Source organism: Coturnix japonica, chromosome 21 (genome assembly GCF_054131305.1).
Source record: "Coturnix japonica strain WE chromosome 21, WE-NBRP24, whole genome shotgun sequence".
NCBI lineage: Eukaryota > Metazoa > Chordata > Aves > Galliformes > Phasianidae > Coturnix > Coturnix japonica.
This window is the reverse complement of record NC_140683.1, coordinates 8,485,564-8,508,639: the sequence shown is the minus strand read 5'-3', so window position 1 is coordinate 8,508,639 and position 23,076 is coordinate 8,485,564. Positions and strand designations below refer to the sequence as shown.

At 44.6% G+C, this 23,076-nt stretch overlaps 1 protein-coding gene across 1 annotated transcript in view; it reads right to left on the bottom strand.

The window, feature by feature from the left end:
- The window catches only part of BRINP1 (BMP/retinoic acid inducible neural specific 1), a 74,451-nt gene that overhangs the window by 38,834 nt on the left and 12,541 nt on the right, over positions 1–23,076 (bottom strand). Inside the window, exon 2 of the mRNA XM_015879374.3 lies at positions 10,838–11,105. Within this exon, the coding sequence (XP_015734860.1) occupies positions 10,838–11,055 (218 nt within the window). The 5' untranslated portion in view covers positions 11,056–11,105. The remainder of the gene's footprint in view (positions 1–10,837; positions 11,106–23,076) is intronic.

The window sequence follows — 23,076 nt, the reverse complement described above, 5'->3', positions numbered from 1 at the left end:
TTTCAAAAGGCATGGTGAAAATATCTCAGTCCCCAGGAGTGAAAACAATACACTTGCTTTTGTGCCTCTTCTGCAGAAGAAAAATCAGTCCAAATACAGTTGGCAATTATCTTGTAAGCTTATTATATATAGTAGCATTCAGCTTCTTCTGTGCTCTTTATTCCTCCTTTGTTGTATGCTAGAAGGGCTGGTAGGACTTATTCTGTCCCCTACTACAGAGCCATTTCACAGAAGAGTATCTTCAGATTTCCTTTAATCCACTACAGCCACACAAGATGCTCATCACCCCAACATCGGAGTGCACCTCTAAGACTACTGCTCCCATCTGTGAGGCTCTGGGCACATCTACAAGCACGGTGTGTTTGCTCCCTCCCTACCTCTCCAATGGGCATGACCCAGAAACTGAATGTGGCCAGTCTGGGTAAACACAGCTGGGAAATGTGAGCCCACTGCTCAGTGGTGACAGTGGCAGTCCTCCTTCATCTCGTCACAGGAGTAGCCCTGTCTTGATGCATGTGTGTGCAAATATTCCAGGAATAAAGTGCCCCAGGGTGATGCACGTGCTTGAAGGAAACATCAGAGCAGGTTGTTGCAACACCCGATTAATTAAGCTCATCCTAGATTATCACACAATTAGCATTGCTAGCATCCACATGTGTCTGTTCAGCCTGCAATCCTATAGTAGGATAGAAGACTCCAGAATGTAATTCTCTTAGTGTTTGCAATGCTCTTGCTCCATGACTTGTTTTCCCTGCTTATGCAGCCTGATGAGATTTACAATTATGAATCGCCCCACAAAACTACCTTCAAACTCAAACTTAATAACCTAAGTATTATGAAGATCAATATTATGGCTATTCTCATTCATACGATTAGCACTAATATCATTCTGGGAAATATTTATGCTGCTGTAGTGACTAGAGAGCTGGATTAAAAGCAAGCCCTCAGCATCTATACAGAAGACAAGGCACTGTTCTCTCCGGCTGTGTCCTCAAGTGCAATACTCAATCTTGGAGTCTCCACGGGTTCAGATATTTTATGTAAGTTATCTAACAAGATAACAAACCAGCTTTACAATCCCTACAGCCATATTGCTAACTGTTTGAAAATCATGAGTCAGGCTCCAAAAAAGAATTAAGAGATTGGTTTTAAAATTCATGAGACTTTTTAAATCTGATAAACCTCAGGTTTGCTTTTTCTTTCCTTCTTCCTTTTTTTTTTCGCCTTCTGCTTTCTGGGTATGTAGGAGTCATATTATCAAGTTTCCTTCTGCAATTATGAGGGCTGTAAACTTACTTCAGAAATTGAGTTGAGACTCTTACATAATCACAGGACTCTGAAAGTGTGGGATTTGAAGAGACACTAAATAGTCTTCAGATACAGCTTCACCATGTGATGCGGCTGCTGGAGTACGGCACAGATTTCAAATACCCAGTTCTCCCCTGAAACAGTCAGGAGTCTTTTATGGGCAGGAGAGGGATAGAAGTCAGAGATTTTTGCAGGGTGAGGAAAACAGGGAGGAAGGGATGTCAAGTGCAAGGAGAAAAACCTCGTCTCGTATGGACTGATCTTTAACTAGACATGAAGGTAGCAGCCTTCTTTTCTTATTATCTTCTTGTCTTCTTATTCTCTTAGTTATGCAGCACACAGTTTGCCCTGTGTACCAAGTTCTCTTATTAGTGTTAGCCAGGCTGCACGGCTGCACTCCCTGGGGAGAGCCCCAAACATTTGGAGGGGAGTAAAAAGAAATGTTCTTGCTGGTTTTTTTGCTCAAGAGCTGGAAGCTAACACTGAAATATTTACTGCTGCATATGCCATAGGCGGGTTTTCCTTTGCTGAGAGGAAAGGAATCAGTGTGGAAGAAAGGAAAGCAAGGTTGAGCAGGGGGGCACATGTACGATGGAAACAGGTTTTGCTCTCCTAACACACAGTGCTGGAATTCAGCCTGTCCTTCTTCCACCTTGGTTAGCTGTGGGGAGGCAGTGTCCATCTGTGGATATGTGCCTGTGTTCTCCCATGCTGAATCCCCTGAGTGCCCCACAATGCCCTGCTATTGAAATCAGTGCTCAAACTCATCCTTGTGCTCCGAGCAACCTGCCAGAGGCAAGCAGTCCATGAATCCCTTGCTTGCAGTTTCCAGAGGAGCACTTTTATGGCAGAAATTACAAGATATCTGGTTATATCAGCATAGGGGTCAGTGTCAGGAAGCTCGTCAGACCAATGGGTAAGTCAGACTGGCCCAAACTATGAGCTGCAGTGAAGCAGCTCTTCTGCTACTTTTTGTGTTATTTATCCAAGGAAACAAAGTACCACTGCAGTACCAAGAACATCAGAGACCCTGGGCTTTAGGGACAGCAGGTGTTGAAGGGCTGCCTGCCATAGGGGAATCACAAAGGATTAATCCCTAAAAGCTCTAGGAAGCAAACCATCTCCAGCCATAAGCATGGAACAGAGAACTTCTACCTCACTGCTTAAAAAGTGCTCTTCTCCTTCACCCAACAGAGCCTGCAGGAGCACAATGCAGCCAGCAGCCTGGTGCAATTCTGCCATCACCCAGCTTTTGTAGGAACCCTCCTTTCTCCAAGCAAGTGCTTTCATGGCCAGCAGAAGCACAAGCAGGCTGACCTGGATGGGAATCAGATCTAATAGTTTTCCCTCCCAGCTGCTCTCCCTCTGCTGAGTGCTGGCTGCACATTGAAGCAGATGTTGCTCGCACTCGGGTCGTGTTTCTAAGCTTTCCTTTGCAGTCATAAGGGCTAGAGACTCTTCCCTCCCTCCCCATGCTCATTTCTTAATTAAAGCTTAAATTCTGATGTCATCACATGACTGCGGGAGCAGGGCCCCAGGCAGGCTGTTAGTGCTCTGTGCAGTCAGCAGGGCTGTGATTTAGATGCACAGCAGATAACTTGGGAGAATCCCATCCCTTTGCTGCCCTTAGCTTGGATCCTTCTGGAGTCAGAGCTGAGGGCTGAACTCTCACGGCAGGTGAGAGGCTTCCCTTGTGCACAATATGGGATTTTAAGGTTGGACTTGCAAAGCACCATGGGTGTGAAATGCAGCCTGACTGTCCAAGATGTGGAGCTGCCAGGCTTAGCATTGACTCACAGCATCACTACAGTATATGGGGCAGAAAGTCATCACCTAAACCCCATTCACCATGAACCTAAATCCTGCCTCCACCCCACTTCCCAGGAGAGAAGCAGGGGTCACCTGTCTAGGGCTCTCTGGGCCAGATCAGGCTGCATTCAGAGATGCTACCAGCTCATAATGGACTTGGATGTATGCTGCTGGGAGAGGAGAGCCTTGCACAAGTGGCTGGCCTGTGCCCTCCTTTGTCCCTGCACCAGGCAAAGCTGATTTCTTCTTGGAGGTGTCCTTGGGTTCTGTACCTGCATTTAGTCGATTAACACAGGAAGCCAGCTTGCATGGCTCTGCCTGCCCCAGTGGGACGTGTCTTGTTCCATTTACAGAGGCTGGTGGGTGGCAATCAGCAGAAAAGAAAGGAAAAAGGAAAAAGAAACCATACTTTGTGGAACCCATGGGAAACATTAGAGGGATCCAGAAATAGAAAAAAAACCCTATAATAGATACAGTCATGCCATCTCCCAGTTCTCCTGGTGCCAGAACAAAATTACCCCATGCATCTAACAGGATATATGTATTTTTTTGTTATATTTTTTTAATGTAACAGCTTCTCTGCTGAAATAAGCATCTGCCTGATGTAAAAGCAGAATTAATAATCTGCTCATAAGAAGAAAAAGAAAAAGAGCAAAGGTTTTTCCTTGGCTTGTTAGCCTTTAAAATATGTTCCCAAGCCACTGGACTGTCATCTGCTGGTTTGAAGAACTCTGAGATGAGCATGCAGAGTTAGTGCCATGGCAGCAAGCTGAAGCAGCCTTGGGGGCCAGCTGGGTAGAGCCCTCCTGCCATCACCTCCAAGCAGAGGGGAGAACCCTGCACAAGGTCCTCAAGGGGCTGTGCAGGATGCTCCCTGCCAGCCCAGCAGGATGCAGATCTATTTGGAAGCCTCAGTGACTCAAAATGTTTGTCCATACTGATTTCTGTGCTTGGCTGGGAGGATGGCTACAGTGTTTGACTGTGGGTTCCCAAGGGAAGTTTTGGTGCTTGGGTTTGCCACTCTACAGAACTCAATGAGGAGTTTCCTGTGGTTAGCAGGCAGGGCAGCCAGTTAGTGCTGTGCCTTGCTTGTTGTGCAGCTCCTGTAAGTGCTTTCACTTACAAGCACCCTACTGGAACACAGACTCATCAACAGTGGTCATACACCATTCCCCACAGCTGTGAGCCACCAAGATGAGGTGGGCTACTCTTCCCCAAAGCTTTCTGAGATGTTCATTTCCCAGATCCTAGCAGCTCTGATCATATCAAAGGTTGGTGCCGTTTATCCTTCCATGTGTCCTGTGTTCTCAAGAATATCAAAGGGAAGGAGGGGAAGGATGCATCCTTCTGTTGACTCCTACAGCTGCAAGGGATGCTTGCAAGCCCTCGCCATCTGAATCTGCCTGCAGCCAGCACAGCTGATACTGCAGCCCTGTTCACAGGGCTCAGCACTGCACAGCTCAGCCCAAGCCATCCCCTGCCACCCTCCTCCTGCCTCTTCTCCTTCTAATGCAAATCTATGAAAAGCTTTCAGTAGGCAGGGAACGCCACAATTCCTGTCCTTGAACGGCATGAAGGATGAAGGCTGTGGCTGAGAGGAGATGCTGTGAGATGGGATTGGGCAGGTTTACCCCCAGCTCTGAAGGGCTCATGTCTGCCAAGCTGCTGCGTTAGAGCCGGTGAGACAGGAATGTAAATCATGGCTCTCTTGTAAAGTTGCATCAACTTGTAGTAATGTCATTTTCAGATTAACATTTACATTGAAGAGAACACTGTAAGGCTTCATTGTTTACATGCACTATGGAAATAGATTTAAATTTTTGGGTTTACACACATTTATTTACAAGGCATTTGCTGATTACAAACCAACGTACATCACTCGTTTACATGCATAATGTAAAGTATGGAGATTTTGTATTTTTTGCCATGCAACGCTGTTCAGACTCCCATTGCTCATTCCACACAGAGGCAAGAGCCTCCTTTCATCTCAGCTCCCTCTGTCCTTCAATTGCTGCATTGCTTCTCTTAAAAAAAAAACCTTGCCTCTGACTGGAAAACATAAAAGTTGATGTCCCCTTTAAACAGAGAGCATAAAAAACTAATAGGAAAACCTTGTCAGCAGAACTTCAGCATGACTAAAAAAGCCGAAGCAAAGATTAAAAAGCCTAACGGTGCCTATCAATTTGTACCAGCGCAGAGCATCACCTTAATGCTGCTTGAGAAGAACCTTCACGGTGCTTTTTGGGATGCTGCAGGCATCCAAACAACTGAAACAGGACTGAAAGCTTGCCAGGTTATGTGTGGGAGAGGAACTGTGACTGCACCCATACTGGATGCTTCGTCTCAGTCCATAGCACTTGGGTCTCAGCATCCAGCTGAGTTTTGAGCAAATGTGAGCCTTCCTTTAGCAAAGCTGTCATTCTACAGCTGTGTCTTGGCTGTGTCTCCCTTGGCAAGGAGTGCTGGGGAAAAATGCATATATATATATATATATATGTGTATGTATGTATGTATGTATGTATGTATGTGTCTTTACCTTAGGAGGCCAAAAGCTGACCCAAGGGAAGGCAGTGCTGAACCCTGGGGAACTGACAGACCCGAGGTGTCACAAAGAACAACAAACACAGTCAGACTGTCTTAGTTTCTTTTTCCTCATTGTTGGCTTCAAGGACTGAGTGACCACTTGCAAATGCAACACAAATTAAGTGAGCACACTGACAGGCCAAAGAGCTCAACAAAGCACACTCCTGAATCAAGGTGTTGCTCTGTTGATATATCTTAAGTGGCAGCAGTTGGCTCTGTGCTGAAAGGTGAACTGTTATGCTTTAAGAAATGGGGGGGAAATAAACAAATACTGTTTTTCACTGGATTAAACGATAAATAAAACAAACAGCAAAGCTTAAACATAGCGCTGAACCTAAAATGAAATGGTTTGATTTTTTTTCACTTTACTGGAAATCTGAACAAACATCGGTTTCAGATCAGCCCATTTTTAATGTTATTTTTTCTTCTATACAACCAGTGAACCACAAAATCAATTATTTGTACATCTCTAGTGACCAGCAGATTAAATTCAATCCAATAGAGAAACAGCGCAAGGAGTCAATGAGGAGTGGAGAGATGGAAGAAAAAAAATGGACCGAAACAAAATGGACTGAAACAATGGTGCAAGCAGCTCTAACAGGGCTTGTCTGCCCACACTTAGGATGCCATTTCACAACTACTTCAGCACAACTCTAATCCACATTGCTGCTGAAAACAGCAGTCGCATCAGTCCCTTTCTGCCTCTGTCCCTATAGCCCCATCCTTTTAATAGTCCCTGGGTACACAGTGAATGAAACTGGAGAAGCGATCTGGCTAAAAACTAACTTTGTTTGTTTGCTTGCTTCCTGAAGGCTTAGATTTGTGCCAGATCAGTCCCTTGGCTGTGGAAATCACAGCTTTGCACGCGACATGCCTGGAAGGTCTGGCCAGGGAAACCAAAATTCTTATACTAGGAGCTACTGAAAGCAGTCATTAAAGGCTCCCTTGTACCTAGTCAGATTGTGCATGTCCAGTGCCTGAACATAGGATTCTCCTCTCACCTAGGAATAAGAACAAGCCACACATATCCAGCCATACCAGCAGGATGTGCAGCAGCCCAGTCCTGTATTGCTGTGTGGGGCTGGGGGCAGTGGCAGCACTGGCCATGCTACAGCAGATTCCCCAGCAACAAAAATGAGTGTCTTTTCCTGGAAGTCAACAGATTCACATATTCATTTCACAGAGAACCAGGCCTGACAGCAGAAAAGCATCTGCATTTGTAAGTCAATTGTAGCCTGTGCTATGTGCACAGTGGAGATCCTCACTTCATGGTAATTCTCTTCCACTTTGTCAAGGGAATTAGAGAGCATGCAGCTGCTCAGATGTGTGGGTTTTCTAGGACTAAATAAAAATCTCTAGCACGGCCAAAGCTGCACTCAGTACTGCAAATCCCTTTATGAGCACCCAGTTTAGTGCCCATTCTGAATTAGAGAATCGGGGGAATCACAGAGACATCATTGAGATAGGACCCTTGGGGTCTCCAGTCCAACTTCTTGCTTACAACAAAGCTCATCCTGCCCTGCTCCTGTGGTAGCAGGAGTGCTTTCTGACCCAAGCAGAGCCCCAGCCACAAAGTCAAGCCGAGCTGAGCTTCATCTACTTTCCAGCCCTTGTGTAGTATCTAGCACCCAAGGCTCTCATGACTAGGAACAATAAGGATGGTGATAATGAATATTCAGACATCCTACAAACAACTCTGAGCATCTGCCACCCTATCTGCATTAGCATCAGAGTGCACAGATAATGATCAAAGCAGCATTTTCCTGCCAGAGGCCCCCCTAAACCAGCCTTATTAGTGTGAATCGATGCTGATTAATGTGCCTCCTTAATGCAATTGTATCTACCCCACTGTCCATAATTCAATATAAAACACCTCCCTCCTATACTTGTCTTCCTCCTGATAAATCATGCAAGGTGCAAACCTTGACTGTGTGGGCACCAGTAAAATCAGTGGTTCAACTGTTGCTAAAAGGAGTCCTAAAATCTGCCAAAATGCCACAGGAGAGAATGGATCTTTGGAGACTGTAACAGGGAGCTGCTTTGGGGCTAGATGGTAGATCAGGATCTAGATTTATGAAGAAATAGACTGTTGTACAGCAGTTCAGTTCATGCAGTGTTAACCTTGCTAACCCAAACAGGCTCTTCCTCACCACTGACAGACAGGTGGACATCACCTGCTATGCAAGAGGGAGTGTTGCAGTTTTTAGTCTGATGTTGCACTTGTAGAAGTTGGAAAATGCTGCCCTTTGCCTTACACTGCTATGTGACATCAACAGTGGCTTCCTCTCTCTGGGTTTTCAGTGATAATGACACAGTTCTAATATACCATGTCCATGCTCCTGCACAGCAAGACACTGGGGAAATCACCATTAAACAAGTGACAGCATTTCAATTAGGGATGGGTGAGGTCCCCTTGTCTGATTTCACATGTACTCCAAAAGCCTTGGCCACAATGGCTGGTTTGAGATCTGCTGCTAGAAGATCGGTAGTCAGGTCAACCCTCATTGAACAACAATTGCTGGATGGAGCTGCTGGATGGAGTGAAAAAACAGCCAAAGAATCAAACAAAAAGTCTGGGAGAAAAGGAACACTAAAAGAGAAGACAATATAGGAAAATTCCCATGCTCCAAATCAGCTGCTATCCTACAGAAAGGAGTGCTACGCTTAATGCAGAATATGTGCCTCCCTTGGGCTAGTCTAGTGCAAAGAGCAATTGAGAGACATCATTTGGGAGGAAAAAAGGCCTCTACTTTGGAATTAAGCAGTTGACAAAATCCCAACAGCTTCACAGATTCTTGAAGTCAATTTAAGAAGCCTGCAAAATGAGATTTTCCCCCTGTGGGTCTCAGTGCAATGACTTGTTTTGGAGCGTGTGTGTTCAGAGTCCAGCTGTGAATCACTGCAAGTGGCTCCACTCGTTCACCAGAGCTAGCCTGATTCTGATACTGCTTTAAAAATGCACGGGCCAGCTTTCCAAGTGATCAGTCCTGTAAGCAGAACCAGATATGAAAAACAAACAACCCTCCAATACCTGACTTAATGCCTTCACTACTCGGCTGAAGGCAGTAAGGTCTCCCACTCCTGCTGACTACAATGGATCCAAAAGCCACTCCCAGATCATGCTACCTCCCAGTCATGATATATGGTCAAGCAATGCATCCCTAGATTTTTTCCCTCTTTTGCAGGGGTACAACATCATGACCTACCTATGCAAGAAGTTTCTCTGATAAATAATTTGGCAATATCCAGCAGAAATGGAGAAATTCAGCCCCTATTCCACTTGCCATGTATAAAGTTCATCCTGAACTGAAATAGACCTTCAAACCCTTTACAGTCTCCTACAAATGAAAGGAGAATTCTCTCCTCACTAGCCAGAAATCACAGGCTTCACATTAAATCTGAGCCAAATTCTCACTCCTTTATGAAGACGGGGACAGCAAAGCGACGGCACAGGCTGCCTGCTTGGGGTGTGAATTCTCCTTCCCAGGAAACCTTTCATGAGAGATTGCCACAAACCTTTGTCAGATGCAACACAGGTATGGCTGAGTCTGCCTTGGGGAAGAGACATGGATTAAATGACCTCTCAAGGTCCTTCCAGCGCTGTTTCTCCGTGATTCTCAGAGACAGGATCCCAGGCTTGATGGATCTCTGCCCTGACCTACACTGACAGTTCCTGGATGCGTCTGAACACATACATTGCAGGCATTTCCCTCCTACAACAGCTCATGCAGGCTGCTGCGGTGGCACTGAGGGCTGAAAAGCTCTTTAGCAAAGGGCAGAGCCAATTCCAGAGGCACTGCATGGGGAAGGGGTGCACAGCCTCAATCAGGGTGCAAGCTGTCAGCCAGGGGAGGGTGGGAGCATAGCCAGGTAAATCTTTGTGAAAAAGGCATGTATTCCCTGATTCCTTGCTCCTCCACGCAAGCAGAGCCTGTAAGGTGTCCTTAAAGGAAGCATGGCAAGATAATTTCTGCTTTTTGCGGCTGACATCCCACAGGCTGTTTTGAATGAAGACAACAAGCCAGGACAATATTTTCAAGCCATGCTAACCTTCCCCTGCTCTGTGGGTTGCTGCAAGGGGAGGGGATGCTGCACTCGCTGGAGGCCATGGGACAGGCAGAACTCATTTTTCTTCCCCACACATAAGATGATGTCTCACATGTTGCTATTACTCTGCAAATGCTTTTGGCTTTCTGCCCATGGGAGAATGCTACTGCATGCACTCAGGTTTTCTGCTCCTCCTGACCCCAGTAGTCTGTGTGTGCATCTGCATGCACGCTGCCTGCAAGCTATTCACCAACACTTTCCCACCTACTAGTTTGTGTCGATATGTTTGCAAGTGTCTTTCTGAAACACAACAGGACTCTATAATTATGTAAATGTGCACATGTCTATGAGAGTTTTGCAGTCTCTCTGGGTTTTAGCCCAAATCTCATGATACTTGCTGGCTTATTCCCCTTCCTTCCAAAGTGCCTGCTGCTGTAATAGGAGGCTCACATGAGCACTCCAGCTTTTCATATTCAAATAGCAAAAAGATAAGTATATTTCTAAATATCACAGCTGCCAAGAAGCACTTGAAACGGGCAACAATAAAGGCTTCAAAACCTAGAAGGCGAAGGGAAATCCAAATTCTGCTTATTTGCTGTAGTTTTTTAATTGAATGACTTTCAAACCAGGCTCACGGTTCTGGGGACAAGTCCAACCCAAGCACAGGGACCATCTGCAAAGGGCTGCAGTAGGCAGCAGACAGCTTAAGCACATGCACTGTGCATTTTTATGTGTGTTCTCGCCCACATGAACCTTAAGCTGTTGGCAGTGCACATGCATGAATTTGGTGCAGAAACTTGGTCTGCTACTTGGGACACTGACTTGAGAAATGTGCTTGTGAGCCTGTGATTGGATCTGCCCCACAAATAAAGTGCATGAGTTGAAGTTCTCAGACTACATGACAGCACTACAGCCAAGTCTCTGAGGCAGCCTGCATTGCCACCAAAGGAATGTGGGGAACCTAAGAAGCATGGAGGGTACAGTGATGCTTCCTTACATTGACAACAAGCCTTGATCCCAAGGGAACTGGCTGCACGCCCACTACCTAACAACTCCTCAAAGTTACAGGTGCTGTAGGAAACCGACATACCTGTATATTTTATATCTGGTTGTAAATCCTTGACGATGTCTTTCCACAAAGGATAAGTAGCTCCGCGAGTGGTGGAAAGGCCCCCTGTCTGAAATAAGCCAATCAAACTCCTTGGAGACATGTTGGTTGGTGGCAGCTGGGTCCTGGTGGGAGGGCTGTACTAGTATATGGTCCCATATAAACAGGAGGTAGAGGAACTCAACAAGCCTCCAGTTCATGCTTTTCTGTCTGCCTTTTTCCTCTCATTCTTGCTCCATTCTGTGGAGTCCTGTTGAAAAAGAGAAGGAAGAGGAGGAAGGAAAGAGAGAGAAATGGAGGGGAGGGAGAAGGGAGAGAAAGAGAGAGTTTAAAAATGGGAATTGCTTTGATCCTGTGACAGTCATCTCTCGGGGTGAAAACAGACATGAAAAATCACATTTTAAAAGCCTTCAGTCTGCCTGTGTGTTACTGCTTGAAGTATTTGGCAGCATTTTATTCATGTATCTAAGTGGTGCCTTTAACTTCCCGAGCGCATACCACCTTTGAAATAACCAGGTCCTGACCTGAGACATCCTCACCCCAGCTTTTCCATCATCTCCCTAGTGAAATTCTCCTCAATGCAGTGGAGATGAGCGAGGGCTGGGCGCAGAAGGTGGCCGCACCCCAGGCTACAATTACCCGGTTATTGTCCCTTTAATGCTGTGCCAGAGAAACGTGTCTTCTGCTTTCATGTCTCTCTGACGATCTGTAATCCATACTCCGTGCAACCTGAGCAATCTATAAAGACCCAGCTCTTACTTTAAAGTGTTGCCAAAAAAGAAATAAAACAAAATAATTACCCAGGTTTCAATGACGAGCACATGCAGACAAACACACACACACACACACACACAGAGCTATGGAATCCAGCCTAATTTTGAAAGCTAAAAAATCACCCCAACCTGCTTTGCTCCTTGGGTGCCAGGGAGATGTGAGTATGGAAGCAGGGGATAGGGGCTGCTGCTATTTGGACCTCTGTTGGACCTTGAGTCTTTTCCAGAGATCAAGGCTCTGTGGGGAGACATGCTGAACATGCATATTTAACATATTTTACTAGGGAGCTGAAGGGGATGCTCCTCAGCACCTGGTGCAGGGCACGCCATCCCCCTCCTGTGCGAATAATGGCTGCAGGCAGCCCAGCTCCTCACCCCAGTGTGTTCAGCGTCTGAATAGACAAGACATATGATGAGTGGGAAGGGAAACAGAGTGGTGAAACACCTTGCCAAAGGTTACGCAGCAAGCTATGGATACAGCTGGAAGAGAGCCCTCGACTCCTCAGTCCCATTTCCAGCATTTCAGCTGTCAGATCATCCACCCCCGCAGTAACACTGCTGGCACCATGCCCCTCTCCAAATGGAGCTGCGTGCTCCACTGGTGCAAGGGAGCAGCTTGGTTTGTCAGCACCCATGCCTGGCAGCAACCCCTCCCCTGCAGCTTGCTACATGCAAGGGAATGCAGTACAGCAGCAGCCTCACGTGCAGGGTTGTGCTCCCCAGCTCAATGGGCAGAACATTCACATCGCAGGGTGTTGGTGAGGCTGCTTTTCTCCTCTCCATGCATAGTGCATGCTCCTCCTGCTTTCTACCCCCTATCCATCTGCCTGCCCTGCTGAGTTCCGTCCTTGCAGGGATGTAGCAGCATGGTGGGGATGTTCAGGCAGGCAGAGTGGCTTTGAAGCTGTGTGCCCACCCCTCTCTAGCCATGCCAACCTAGCCAAAGGTTGTCCTCAGGACACATAATAGACACCCACTTTTCAGAATATAGCACAAAGAGCCAGGACAGATATACATTTGCAGCACTGCATGTAGACATCAGAGCTTTAGTGCTGTAAGCACCATTGTATAGACCAGAGGGCACCAGCTCTGCAGCTGATGTGGTCATCATCTCCTTTGCTTCAGGAGCTTTCACGGAGACCAAAGCAATGCTGCCACCCATGGCAGCGAGCACATGTCTCTGCACAGGCATATTGAACCTGGGACTGTGATGGGGAGCATGAGAGACTGGAGTATGCGTGCACCGAGCGTGTGGGAGTCTGCACGTGTGCACAGCATGTGCTCACGGAGCTGCAGCGAGCTCAGCAGCACTTGACAAAACAGAGTCGTGTAAGTCTGGTTAAAAACGACAATCAGCTGTTGCACTGCATGAAGAAATGAAAGAAATTAACGATGGGAAAGTCAACTAATGTTTGCTTTTTTTTCTGTTGGGCACATACAAGCTTCTTTCCAATTGCAGATAGAATATTGCTGTTATTAATAATAACGGTACCTGTAGCTCATAACTGAAGAGGCTGTTCCCCTTCTGGAGACATTTTTAATATTAGCCCTTACCACTGCCTCCCATTTCTGCCATAAACACGACACGTCTCAGTGCTTTAGCCCATCACCTCTCAGAAAAGAGTGGTTCTATTTCACCTTACTAAACTGGGCTTGGAGAGTTTCTATCCCTACACTGAGGGGAACACGGTGTGCTTTCAGTGAGATATGGTACATATCAGCTTCCACTCACACGTGGCATGAACCTGAGGTGGCTATTTGGACACACTCCCACCTACATCCCACCCTGGGCAATTCCAAATTCCAGGTCAGGGGTTTGTTTCTCCTGTTTCTCTGTCCTGCTGCTTTTTGCATACCCACAGCACGCTGCCATCACAGTGAGCAGCTGCAAGCCCAGTGTACTTGCTATTAGATAGGTATGTAGATTTGCTGCTGATAACAATCTGTACACATTGTCCAAACTCCCTTGCTTGTCTGTTCATTAAACTCTTCTGTAACTACTTCCTCCATCAGCCAGCCTGGATCAGTTTTCCTTTAAGCATTTCACTTCCTATTGAATTTCTATTGCAGAGAGGAAGGGAGCTCTTACGTACCCAAGAGGAGTGACAGCCTACCTCCAGTTCCCAGCTCAAAACAAGCACAAACTGAAATAGGAGAAGAATCAAATGAAGTGGGTTTCAAAGAAATCCCACTGTGTCTTCGCATCCACGAGCAGCATACGCTGGGGAAATTTCAGCTTATGAGAGAGAAGCAATATTCATTAATTTCCCCCACACACCTCTTCATCATCCTCCCTTCTTTTCTTTTTAGGTTGGAGTCAGGATGAGTGGTGTTGTGATGCCTTAACCAAGACTTCTAGACATAACAAGCACTTGCCTTGAGATCCCAAGAAATAGCCTCCTCGTCTGGAAGCTGGCTGGAGGTATCAGTGCTGAGAGCAGGCAATGGTGCCCGAGGCAGTGAGGATGGTAGAGCACAACTGGGTCTAGATGACTACCACAAAACCAACTTTAATTTTTTAGTAGTATCTTTTTCCCCCCTGTAGCTGCTGTAGAGATGTTGTTTCACGTTAAATATTAATACACACCATGGGGCTGGTCCCTGTGGAAGCTCTAAAGCTTACTGAAGTGGGATTATTCTGCGTCTGAGGCAATAACGTGAGGTCTATTCAATCTAACTCCTAACAAGTTTGAATCAGAAATTAATTTGTTATGTGGTGTTATGAGGCTCCACAGACATAAGATATGTTCAGAGGATTGTGCAAGGCATATGGGGGAAGAAAAGGAAGGAGGGATGTCTCCAAGTATGTAGCCTTTGGGTTGGAGACCCAAGAGTAAGTGAAAGCTAAATCTGGCACAGATGCAATCTCTGTATTAAAGGATAGTCTTGCTGGAAGTGGATTTTGATCCAGGAATCCGGCATTCTTTTCAAATCTGCCCAACACATCCTCTGTTATTTTGAGCGATGCCCTTAAATGCTTTCTTTTGCCTCACTTTCCAATTATCAGTTTGGACATACGGTATTATTTGTTTGACAGATTTGCAATCTTGTTGGAGAGGCCATCATCTGAGTATAGCACTTAGCAAAACGCCGTCCTGTTGCACTCATGGTGCATTAGGTGTTTATCTCCTAAAAGCAATGAGAAGCAACCACCCCAAGGCGTCAGCAAGCTTTACAAAGCAGCAGTTAGAAAAATCCAAACTATAAAGCCCATTCTCAGTCTGGAGTATTATACAGTAATGCAGTGATCTGGGTGATGAACTAAACGATGAGATTATCACATCTGTTAATAAACATGATCAGCGGGTGAGCCAGCACCCAGGCTAAAGTTCACAGTAAATAAGTGCTGGATACAAAATATGAGAAGTACTGATTCCAAGTCATTTTATGGTCAGTTTCCAGCACTGTCCATCACAAAGGCGTATCTGACAGTGGCAGTGTTACAAACCTCCTTAATCAGGCAGATAAAGATGGCCTTATTATAATCAGAATTCAGCCTGGAACATTAAATGTTCCTTGTCTTATAAGTATTCAGGATTCTTGGAGGAAAAATAGGCAGGTACTGTCTGTAAAGTGCAAGCTGTATTTGAATGTACACTTAATTTCATTGTGATTGATATCTGTGTGTTAATTATATTCTATTTTGGGCAATACCTTTGCTGTCACAAGGCAGTGCCTTTTATCCAAGGAGTTCAAATTGAATTAGAGACATTAATTAAAGCTCTCAGCACTCTAGTAAGGCAGGCAAGTGCTGTTACTCCCATTGTTTCTTGAAATAAGAAGAAAGGAATAAAGCTGAGTGTCTACTTAGCCACTTAAAAGGTAATTTTTCTACAGTGAGATAGCTCGGAATGATAGATTTTGCACAAAATGATTCTGCAAGATCTTTTTCTTATCAGGAAGGCTATGCAGAGCTGTTCGTTGCTTGTTCTAAACACTCTTCTTTTCCTCTGCCTCCTGGGATTTTCAACCTTTCTTCTAACCTCTGTACCTTTCACTTATCCCTTCTATTAGAGTCAAACTGATCTTGCACACATCCCTTCTGTTTTCTCATGCTCATCGCTGTAAACTATTCTCCATCAGAAATGCAGACTCAGGAAATTACTGAACACAGTATTCGTAGTGAAGAAATAAGTTCCCTATCTCTTTAAGCTTCATGCACCAATAATTCATTCTTGTGTCCCACATTTCGTTCTTGGCAGGTTGAAAGAGGTTTCTGCCTGCTGCCATTTACCAGAGGGAAGAGGCTAACAATTGCTATTTGTATCCGAAACACTTCTGTTCTGCAGCAACTTCACACACTGCTTTAGGATGCTGATAAATTAGTAAAAGACTGAAGTGTCAAGGGAGAGATGAAACAGCTTATGTTAGTTTAGAGCTCGACCCTGCAAAGTGAGGAACATCTGACCTCATTTCAGCAAACAGCTTAAGTGTACACTTAATTTTAAGTATGGGAGATCTAGGTTTTATTCAGCAGTTCCTGCTTTAAGGTAACTTGCACACTCTCCTGCTAGACAGATACCTACTGCCCTTCATCTTTAGGGTTTAGTTCTTGGTAGATCACTTGGTAGGACAGCATTAGCTGTCCCTGGAAACACTGGCCAGCAATCCAACTAATCTGAGGACATCTCTCATGTGTCAGGGACAAGGGAAAACAGGGATCATGGACAGAAAAGGATGGGGAAGCCAATCTGTCAAGGTTTGTTAAGTCATACAAAGTTCTGAGGATAAGTCTGAGGCTTGGGAACACAGAATTTGGCCATTTCTGCCCTTGAGAAATTATAGCTCAAACTGCAATGGCTGATATCCAACTGGAGTCAGCAGTGCAGCTGCAAGTCAGTGGTTGCTCTGAGTTTCTGATCAGTGCCTAAATGTTCACTTACTCTTCACCCATTCCAGTTGGAAATATGTATGAGCAGTTTGACCTGGGGGACATTCATCAGCTGAGAAATGTAGGGGTGAAGGATGGCAAGGAGAGGTGATGAGAAATTCTTCTCCAATAATAACAGCACAGTTGAAGAATGCACTTCTGTTTTGCCAAATTGTTCATGCTGAAAAAAATAATGATTGGGCAACATCAGTTTTGGTTTTCAGAGCACCAAGGGAACACGATTCCAAATTTCTGTTTGCAACTACTAAGAATATTTTTTTCCCTTTTGATTTGTCCTTCCAGGTTCTTAAAGAGGGAACAGTTAAGAAAAAGTATTTCTTTTGAACCCTAATGACTTAAAGGAAGAAAGGTCCTTTTCTTTTCAGTTTGTCAACACTTTGCTTACGACTTGTCAGAATACTCAGTGAACCAAAAGATCACCCTATGTATCCTTCTTTATTAATGCAGTACAACCAGCAGTCGAAAGGAAGCAAAGCTTATGTGCAAAGCCACTAATTGCTCCCTGCCTAGAATGAGCTGAGAATCACGCTGGTAACAACTACATACCTTATTTGAGTTCATCTGTCCCTGTACTTCAACTACTATTGTTATTATGATGAGGTTCAGAGGCAGCTTGAAACCAAAGAGTGCTATGGGTTCAACGGTGGAGCTGGATGCTATCTTCTGCACGTGCACACTGGCATGGAAGGAAGAATCCCATTCTTGCTGAATCTGGGACTGGCACAACATCATGATAGGTGCTGCACAACCAGGAAGGCGGTCCATGCCCCCAAAAGCTTACAATCTAATTAGAAGACCAAGGACACCAGATGGTCAGGGACAGATGGGGAAACGCAAGGGAACAGTGAGATAATACCGCTCAGCGTGCTGCGGAGCAGTGGTGTCAGCACACCAGCAGCCCTACTGTTGGCAAGATTTTGATAGCTATTGTCATAAATGAGAGTTATAAATAGGGAGGCTGGATAATGAGCTAGCTTTGTAGATGTTTGTGAGGAACTCCTCTCATTTGTGAAGTGGCAGAGATAGAATGAATATAGATGATAATAATAATGATAAATCGCACTTTTCTGAGCTGCTTATTAGGAAAAAAAAAGTATGGTGGGTGGTGAGCAGTGATTTCTATTAAACACTGCCCCAAACTTGAAATTATTTCTACTATTATTAAATTATTGTCCAAGCTAGTCCACTTCCCCATAATTTCATTCTAAGCTACACAAAAATGCAGCTCTGCTTTCTGTCTTCCTCAGTATTTATACACCTTATATCAAAGTCCAGCAACCTCATAAGTGTTAATAGGTTTTTATCCTTGCAGTAGCTTGAGATTGGGAAATGCTGTTTTTCCCATTCTGCAGAATGGGAACTGAGACACGGGGCAGATTAATGGCTTGCCCCAAATCATTTCATAAGTGCTCCAGGAATTCAACCCGAATCTTTTAAGTCGTGGCTCAACACTACATCTCCTTGCAGTATCCTTCCTACGCACCTTCATGCTACTGTTCCAGAATTAGCTAAGACTTTCCACAGAGCCGCTTAGAATTTTTTTGGATTGCTCATTTTTATGTCAGAAAAATGCCAATTCATCAGAGGCAAAGCGCTTTGTAGGAATTTGTTGATTTACAGGGGGGAAAAAAAAAGCATTTTGATAAAGTCAGCTTTTCTTTGGAACAGAAAATGTTGAGTTTTCTATTTGGAAAGGATTGGTTCAAGATTGTGTTTTGTTTTTCATTACATGTTGAGTAATACATATCCCAAATCAAAATGATGTGTTTTCTTAAACAGCATGTCATGAGCGAACAAAAACAACTTCTGTAATGATGCACAAAGGAAATGTCCAAATGCAATTCATACTTCTGTTGCATTTTGGAATAAAAGTTTGTAGAAACACCTGAAGACATCACGAAATAAACTAAACAAAACCATCACCTTTCCCTATCATTAAAACTGAGAAAGACAGTAATCTGAAAACTGAGTTCCAAGAGGCTTGGATCAGAGTCTATAAACCCTGATTCTTGCCGTCATGCCTACTACAGTCAGTGTGCTGGTCTTTCCTTTCTAATATATTCATTGCAACAATTTGGACCTGTAAGCAAAAATCAATGCCAAAAAACTGCCTTGAAGAGTAAAAAATAAAATGTTCAATCCAAAAGGTCAACTGTTATCCCACACCTGACATTCTTTGTGATATTTCTGTTGTTCTGAAGTTCATTCCTAGGCAGGCACCATGCCACCACAGCCACACAGAATGATCCCTTGGAAATGCAAGCAAACAATGCCTGTTTTGGCATGTTAGGAAGCTGAGGTTACCTAATGATCCTTGTAACTTATGCATCTCCTTGGTGTTTTTTTTACCCCTCAGTCATTTCCTGACTTGGGTCTTCTGCATCTCTCAGTCCTGGCTGAGTCCTGCCAGGCTGAGACCTCACAGAGCTGGTGTAGCTTGGACTTTTGTGGGGGAACAGAGCTGTATCTGGAACCAGGGTTAAGACAAATGGCTGCTGAGGTGGGCTTGAAGCCTCAATGCCCTGCCTCGCTTTATAGGGGGAGTTAAATGCACACTCATACAAAAGAGTTTACATTCAGACCGTAAATGTGAGCTAAAATATGTAATAATAGCCCCAAATAACTCTATTTTTAGCAGCTGCTGAAATATTAGTCAGAAACCTTCGAATGCAGATCTCCTGCAGCAGGCGTGCATCCATGCAGCACACAGAAGCTGCAGGTTCTACTGGAAGGTCTATTGAAGTCAATGAGCCTTAGGTTGAATCTCATTGCAAAAAGATAATCAAATATCATATTAACTCTTAATTTGGAACAGCATATTAAATTAGAAGCACAAATTAACCTGAAACTGCTTTTATATAATGAGAAGATTTAAAATCTGTGCATCAAGAGAGTGGGAGAATTCCTAGCCAACGCTCTCTTTACCAGTTCTGAATCCCAGAGCCAATCTATCTGCAGTGCTACATTTCAACCTACTCCATAGGAACCCATACTGGGAATTGCACTGAGAAGGAAGCATGAATGGATAATAAAGCCATCTCATACTTCTTAATATTAATGTAGGAAGCACAGAAGAGTTGTTAGTATCTAGATCCTAACCAGTTGAAACATCCCAGAGGATACTGAAAATCTGCACTGGCATCTGACCATCACAGATAATAGACCATTCCATTATTGCATCATTCCTGCTATACAGCTTCCCTAAAAACTAAAGAACCACCACTAGGATTTGATTCCAGAATCACTCCGTTCTGAGCATCTCAAACATTAAAGCAGTTTGGTACCCAAGTGTAAGGCCACTTCTATCTGTGAGTTTAATTTATTTCCTTCTCCGAGACTGTTCTGCTCTGTGCTAAATCTATCTTGTGACCACCTGGAGCGTTTGAGAGTCTTGGCTGTGATGCTTGTCTGTTTAGATAGACTGCAAGTAGAGCTGGTCAAAAAATTATGACAGAACAGTTTTTCGCAGGAAAATGCAGTCCTCTTGAAATCGAAACATTACATGGGAACGTGTCAATTCTGACAAACTTTTTTATGTTCCAAGTGTCAAAACAAATCATTTTGATTCTCTCTCTTCATTTCAGTTGTACTGAAAATGTTTCATTTTGAGGAGACAAACACATTATTTTTACGTTGTTTCAATTAATTTGCTGTGACATTTTTACTTATTCTGTACGGTGTTGATATATGCTTAATATGCTTAAAATACATGATATAGTGCACGGAGCATTTGATGGTGTTTTAGTTATAACATTTATTAACACTGTACCATGCCAAATATTTCCTGTAGCATTTTAATGCTGCAGAAACAGAAGATATTGATGGTCTCAAATTATTATTACTTTATTTTATTTTATTTTGCCTGAAGAAATTTGTGTTCATAAGAGCAAAGTTCTGATTCAAAACGGAGTTTTAAATAAGTAAATAAATGAATAAGTAAAGCCACACAAGCAGCTTAAACACAAAAACAGCAGAAATCTGAAGGTAAGACTTTTGTGTGGAAATAATGTGTCCATTTTCTGAGCAGGTCTGTCAGCTCTGTGGTTGCATAGCACAACTCAGGTCTCTTCTACACAACTTCTCTGCTTGGTTCATAAATAAGGAAATACATTAATAAGGAAAATGAAGTTTCTCCCAGGGTGGAATCTGTGTGTGATGTTTTCATGAGCATCAGGGACTTAAACTTCTTAATACCATTGACCTCCTTGGGGCCTTTGGCTTCTAAACCACTTATGGGCTTTCAAAAGATATATTCCCCCTCCTCCTTGGAAATCTCCCTCTTTTAGAGCCCATTTTTGCTCCTCCATGCATTGCAGAGGGGAATTGCTCCCCATGCCTTTGTGCCGTCAACCCAGTGCAGGAGGTGGTGGAAGTGGGTTGAAAAAAAAAAGGGCAAAAGAGAAGTGAAAATGGCCATACAGAGCACAGCCTGCAATGAAGCAGCTGTATTGATTCTTCATGTCATGGGTGAAAGTGTCCCTGATAGCCACTGCACATTTGCTGCTGTTCGATTGGAGATGGAGGGCAGCGGGGCTCGGTGCTCCATGCTCAGCCCTGCACTAGGCTGCACCGCCAGCTGCTGCCTGTGGGCTGGGAGGGAAGAGGCCGAAGAACGAGCATCCCCTGTATTTGAAGGCTTATTTCAAGTAGCAGAGGCTTTTCTGCCTGCTTTCCCTCTCTAAGGGATGTGTCCCTATAGCCAGGCTCTACAACTGAAATGCTGAATCCCCCCCATGCAGCTGCTCAGCATGCATCTTCGCATGCAGATTCGCCTGGTCTTCTACAGTTGCTCCAGCTGGTCTGTCACTATAGATTACAGCTTTTTTGCTAATAGCAAGGCACTGATCAAGTCTCAGACTTCCATTAAGGGCTGATGTTCCCACCTCCCCGCCCCATGAATGGCTCCCTCCCAGCCAACGCTTCTGTACGCTTGGCCTCATTGCCACAGTGCAAGAGGAGCAAAGTGCCTCCATTTGTTTCCATGTTAGACAACAGTGGAACAAGTTGGAGGCAGAAAAAGATGATAGAGGATGAAGAAATTTGAAAATTGGGACTTAGTAGCCTGAAGGGTGACCTCATCCCTTGTCACCTGCACATCCCTTTTGCAGCCCCATCCCTTTGACAGCATCAGTACCACTGAGCACTGAGTTATACCCTGGAAGAGTCTTTGAGAGAAATGCTTCGTGATGCCAAGCTGCACTGTGGAGTCTCTTTGGAGAGGAAGAATGCTCCTGCAGGGAGAGATTGCCCATCCAAGCCAGGTACTGGAAATCATTAGCCCTTCATTGCCAGAGGATTTGAAGGATGCTGACAGATCGAAAAGAATTGGCATGGACACTTGACCTTTCTCCATTGCCAGGAGGAAATCATTGACCAGAAAGAATAGCACATGCTCTGCTCATCTCTACAAGGGGAGGGAAGAAGGTCTGGAAGAATATGGAGCTATTTGTAAAACAAACACTGAAGCTTCAGCACAACCTGTGCAGTTGGCCAGCGCTGCAGTTGAGGGCATGCTGGAGGGGTGACTTTCAATTTGGCTTGTGTCAGATGGCATCACAGCTCCTCTTGTTCCAAACGGGGACATTTAGAATGAGGGTCTACCCAGAAGATCCCTTGTGGATGCCGACAGATTCACACCTTTGCTGGCTGGGAACAGGACAGGACATGCTGAAGTACAGCCTATCATTCTGCACAGTGTCCTACCAAAGCAAGAGCCAGGTTCCCTGCACCAGCATGCACACAGCTGAGTTCCCCACTGCTTGATAGATCCCACATACCTCTACATCCTTCCCAAGTGACTGCCTGACAGCAATCCAGAGCAGGCATCACATTTGTTTCTCTAACAGCCTGACTCCCAGGAAGACTCTGTGCAGTCAGCTAGCCAAAACCAAATGTAAAAAAAACACCTCCATCACTGGTCATGACTAATTAATTCTGCTTCGACATTCCCCAGGGCACCTACCAGCTAGTATGAGCTGCTGGAGAAAGAGACACTGCTGTGGAAAAAGGAATAAATAGATTTTCCTCAACTGCAGCCATAGAATTAGATAATAAATAACTAGATAGATAAATAATTTTCTATGAGTGGCAAATCAAATGCAGAACAAGAACAAGAATGGCTAGCTGGCTTATCCCTGTGAGATCGAAGGTGTTTGGAAGGAGTTTTCAAAGAAGGATATTTAAAGTCTACTGTGCTTGTGAAGGCATAAGCCTGAAGTCATCTATCATGTCTAATGTGACTGTTTACAAAGACAGCCAACTATTCTTGGACATTTTATTCTTGATATAATATTCTTGGCTCAAAGTAGCTCAAGGAAGCGTCTTCCTAATTTACATCTCACTTTTCTTCCTTCCCCTGCCTGGATTGCGGGCTTTGTTCCCAGAGTATCAGTACAGTCCCCCCCACCAGCTGCTGAGTGCTTGGCCTCTATTCTCCAAGGAGCTATAGGTACCAGCCCAGATATGGATTCTTCAGTCTCATCTCCTATCTGGCACTTAAATGCTTCTCCTCCCTAAATCCATGCGCTCTGTTCACATCAGTCCATTAACCACACAAC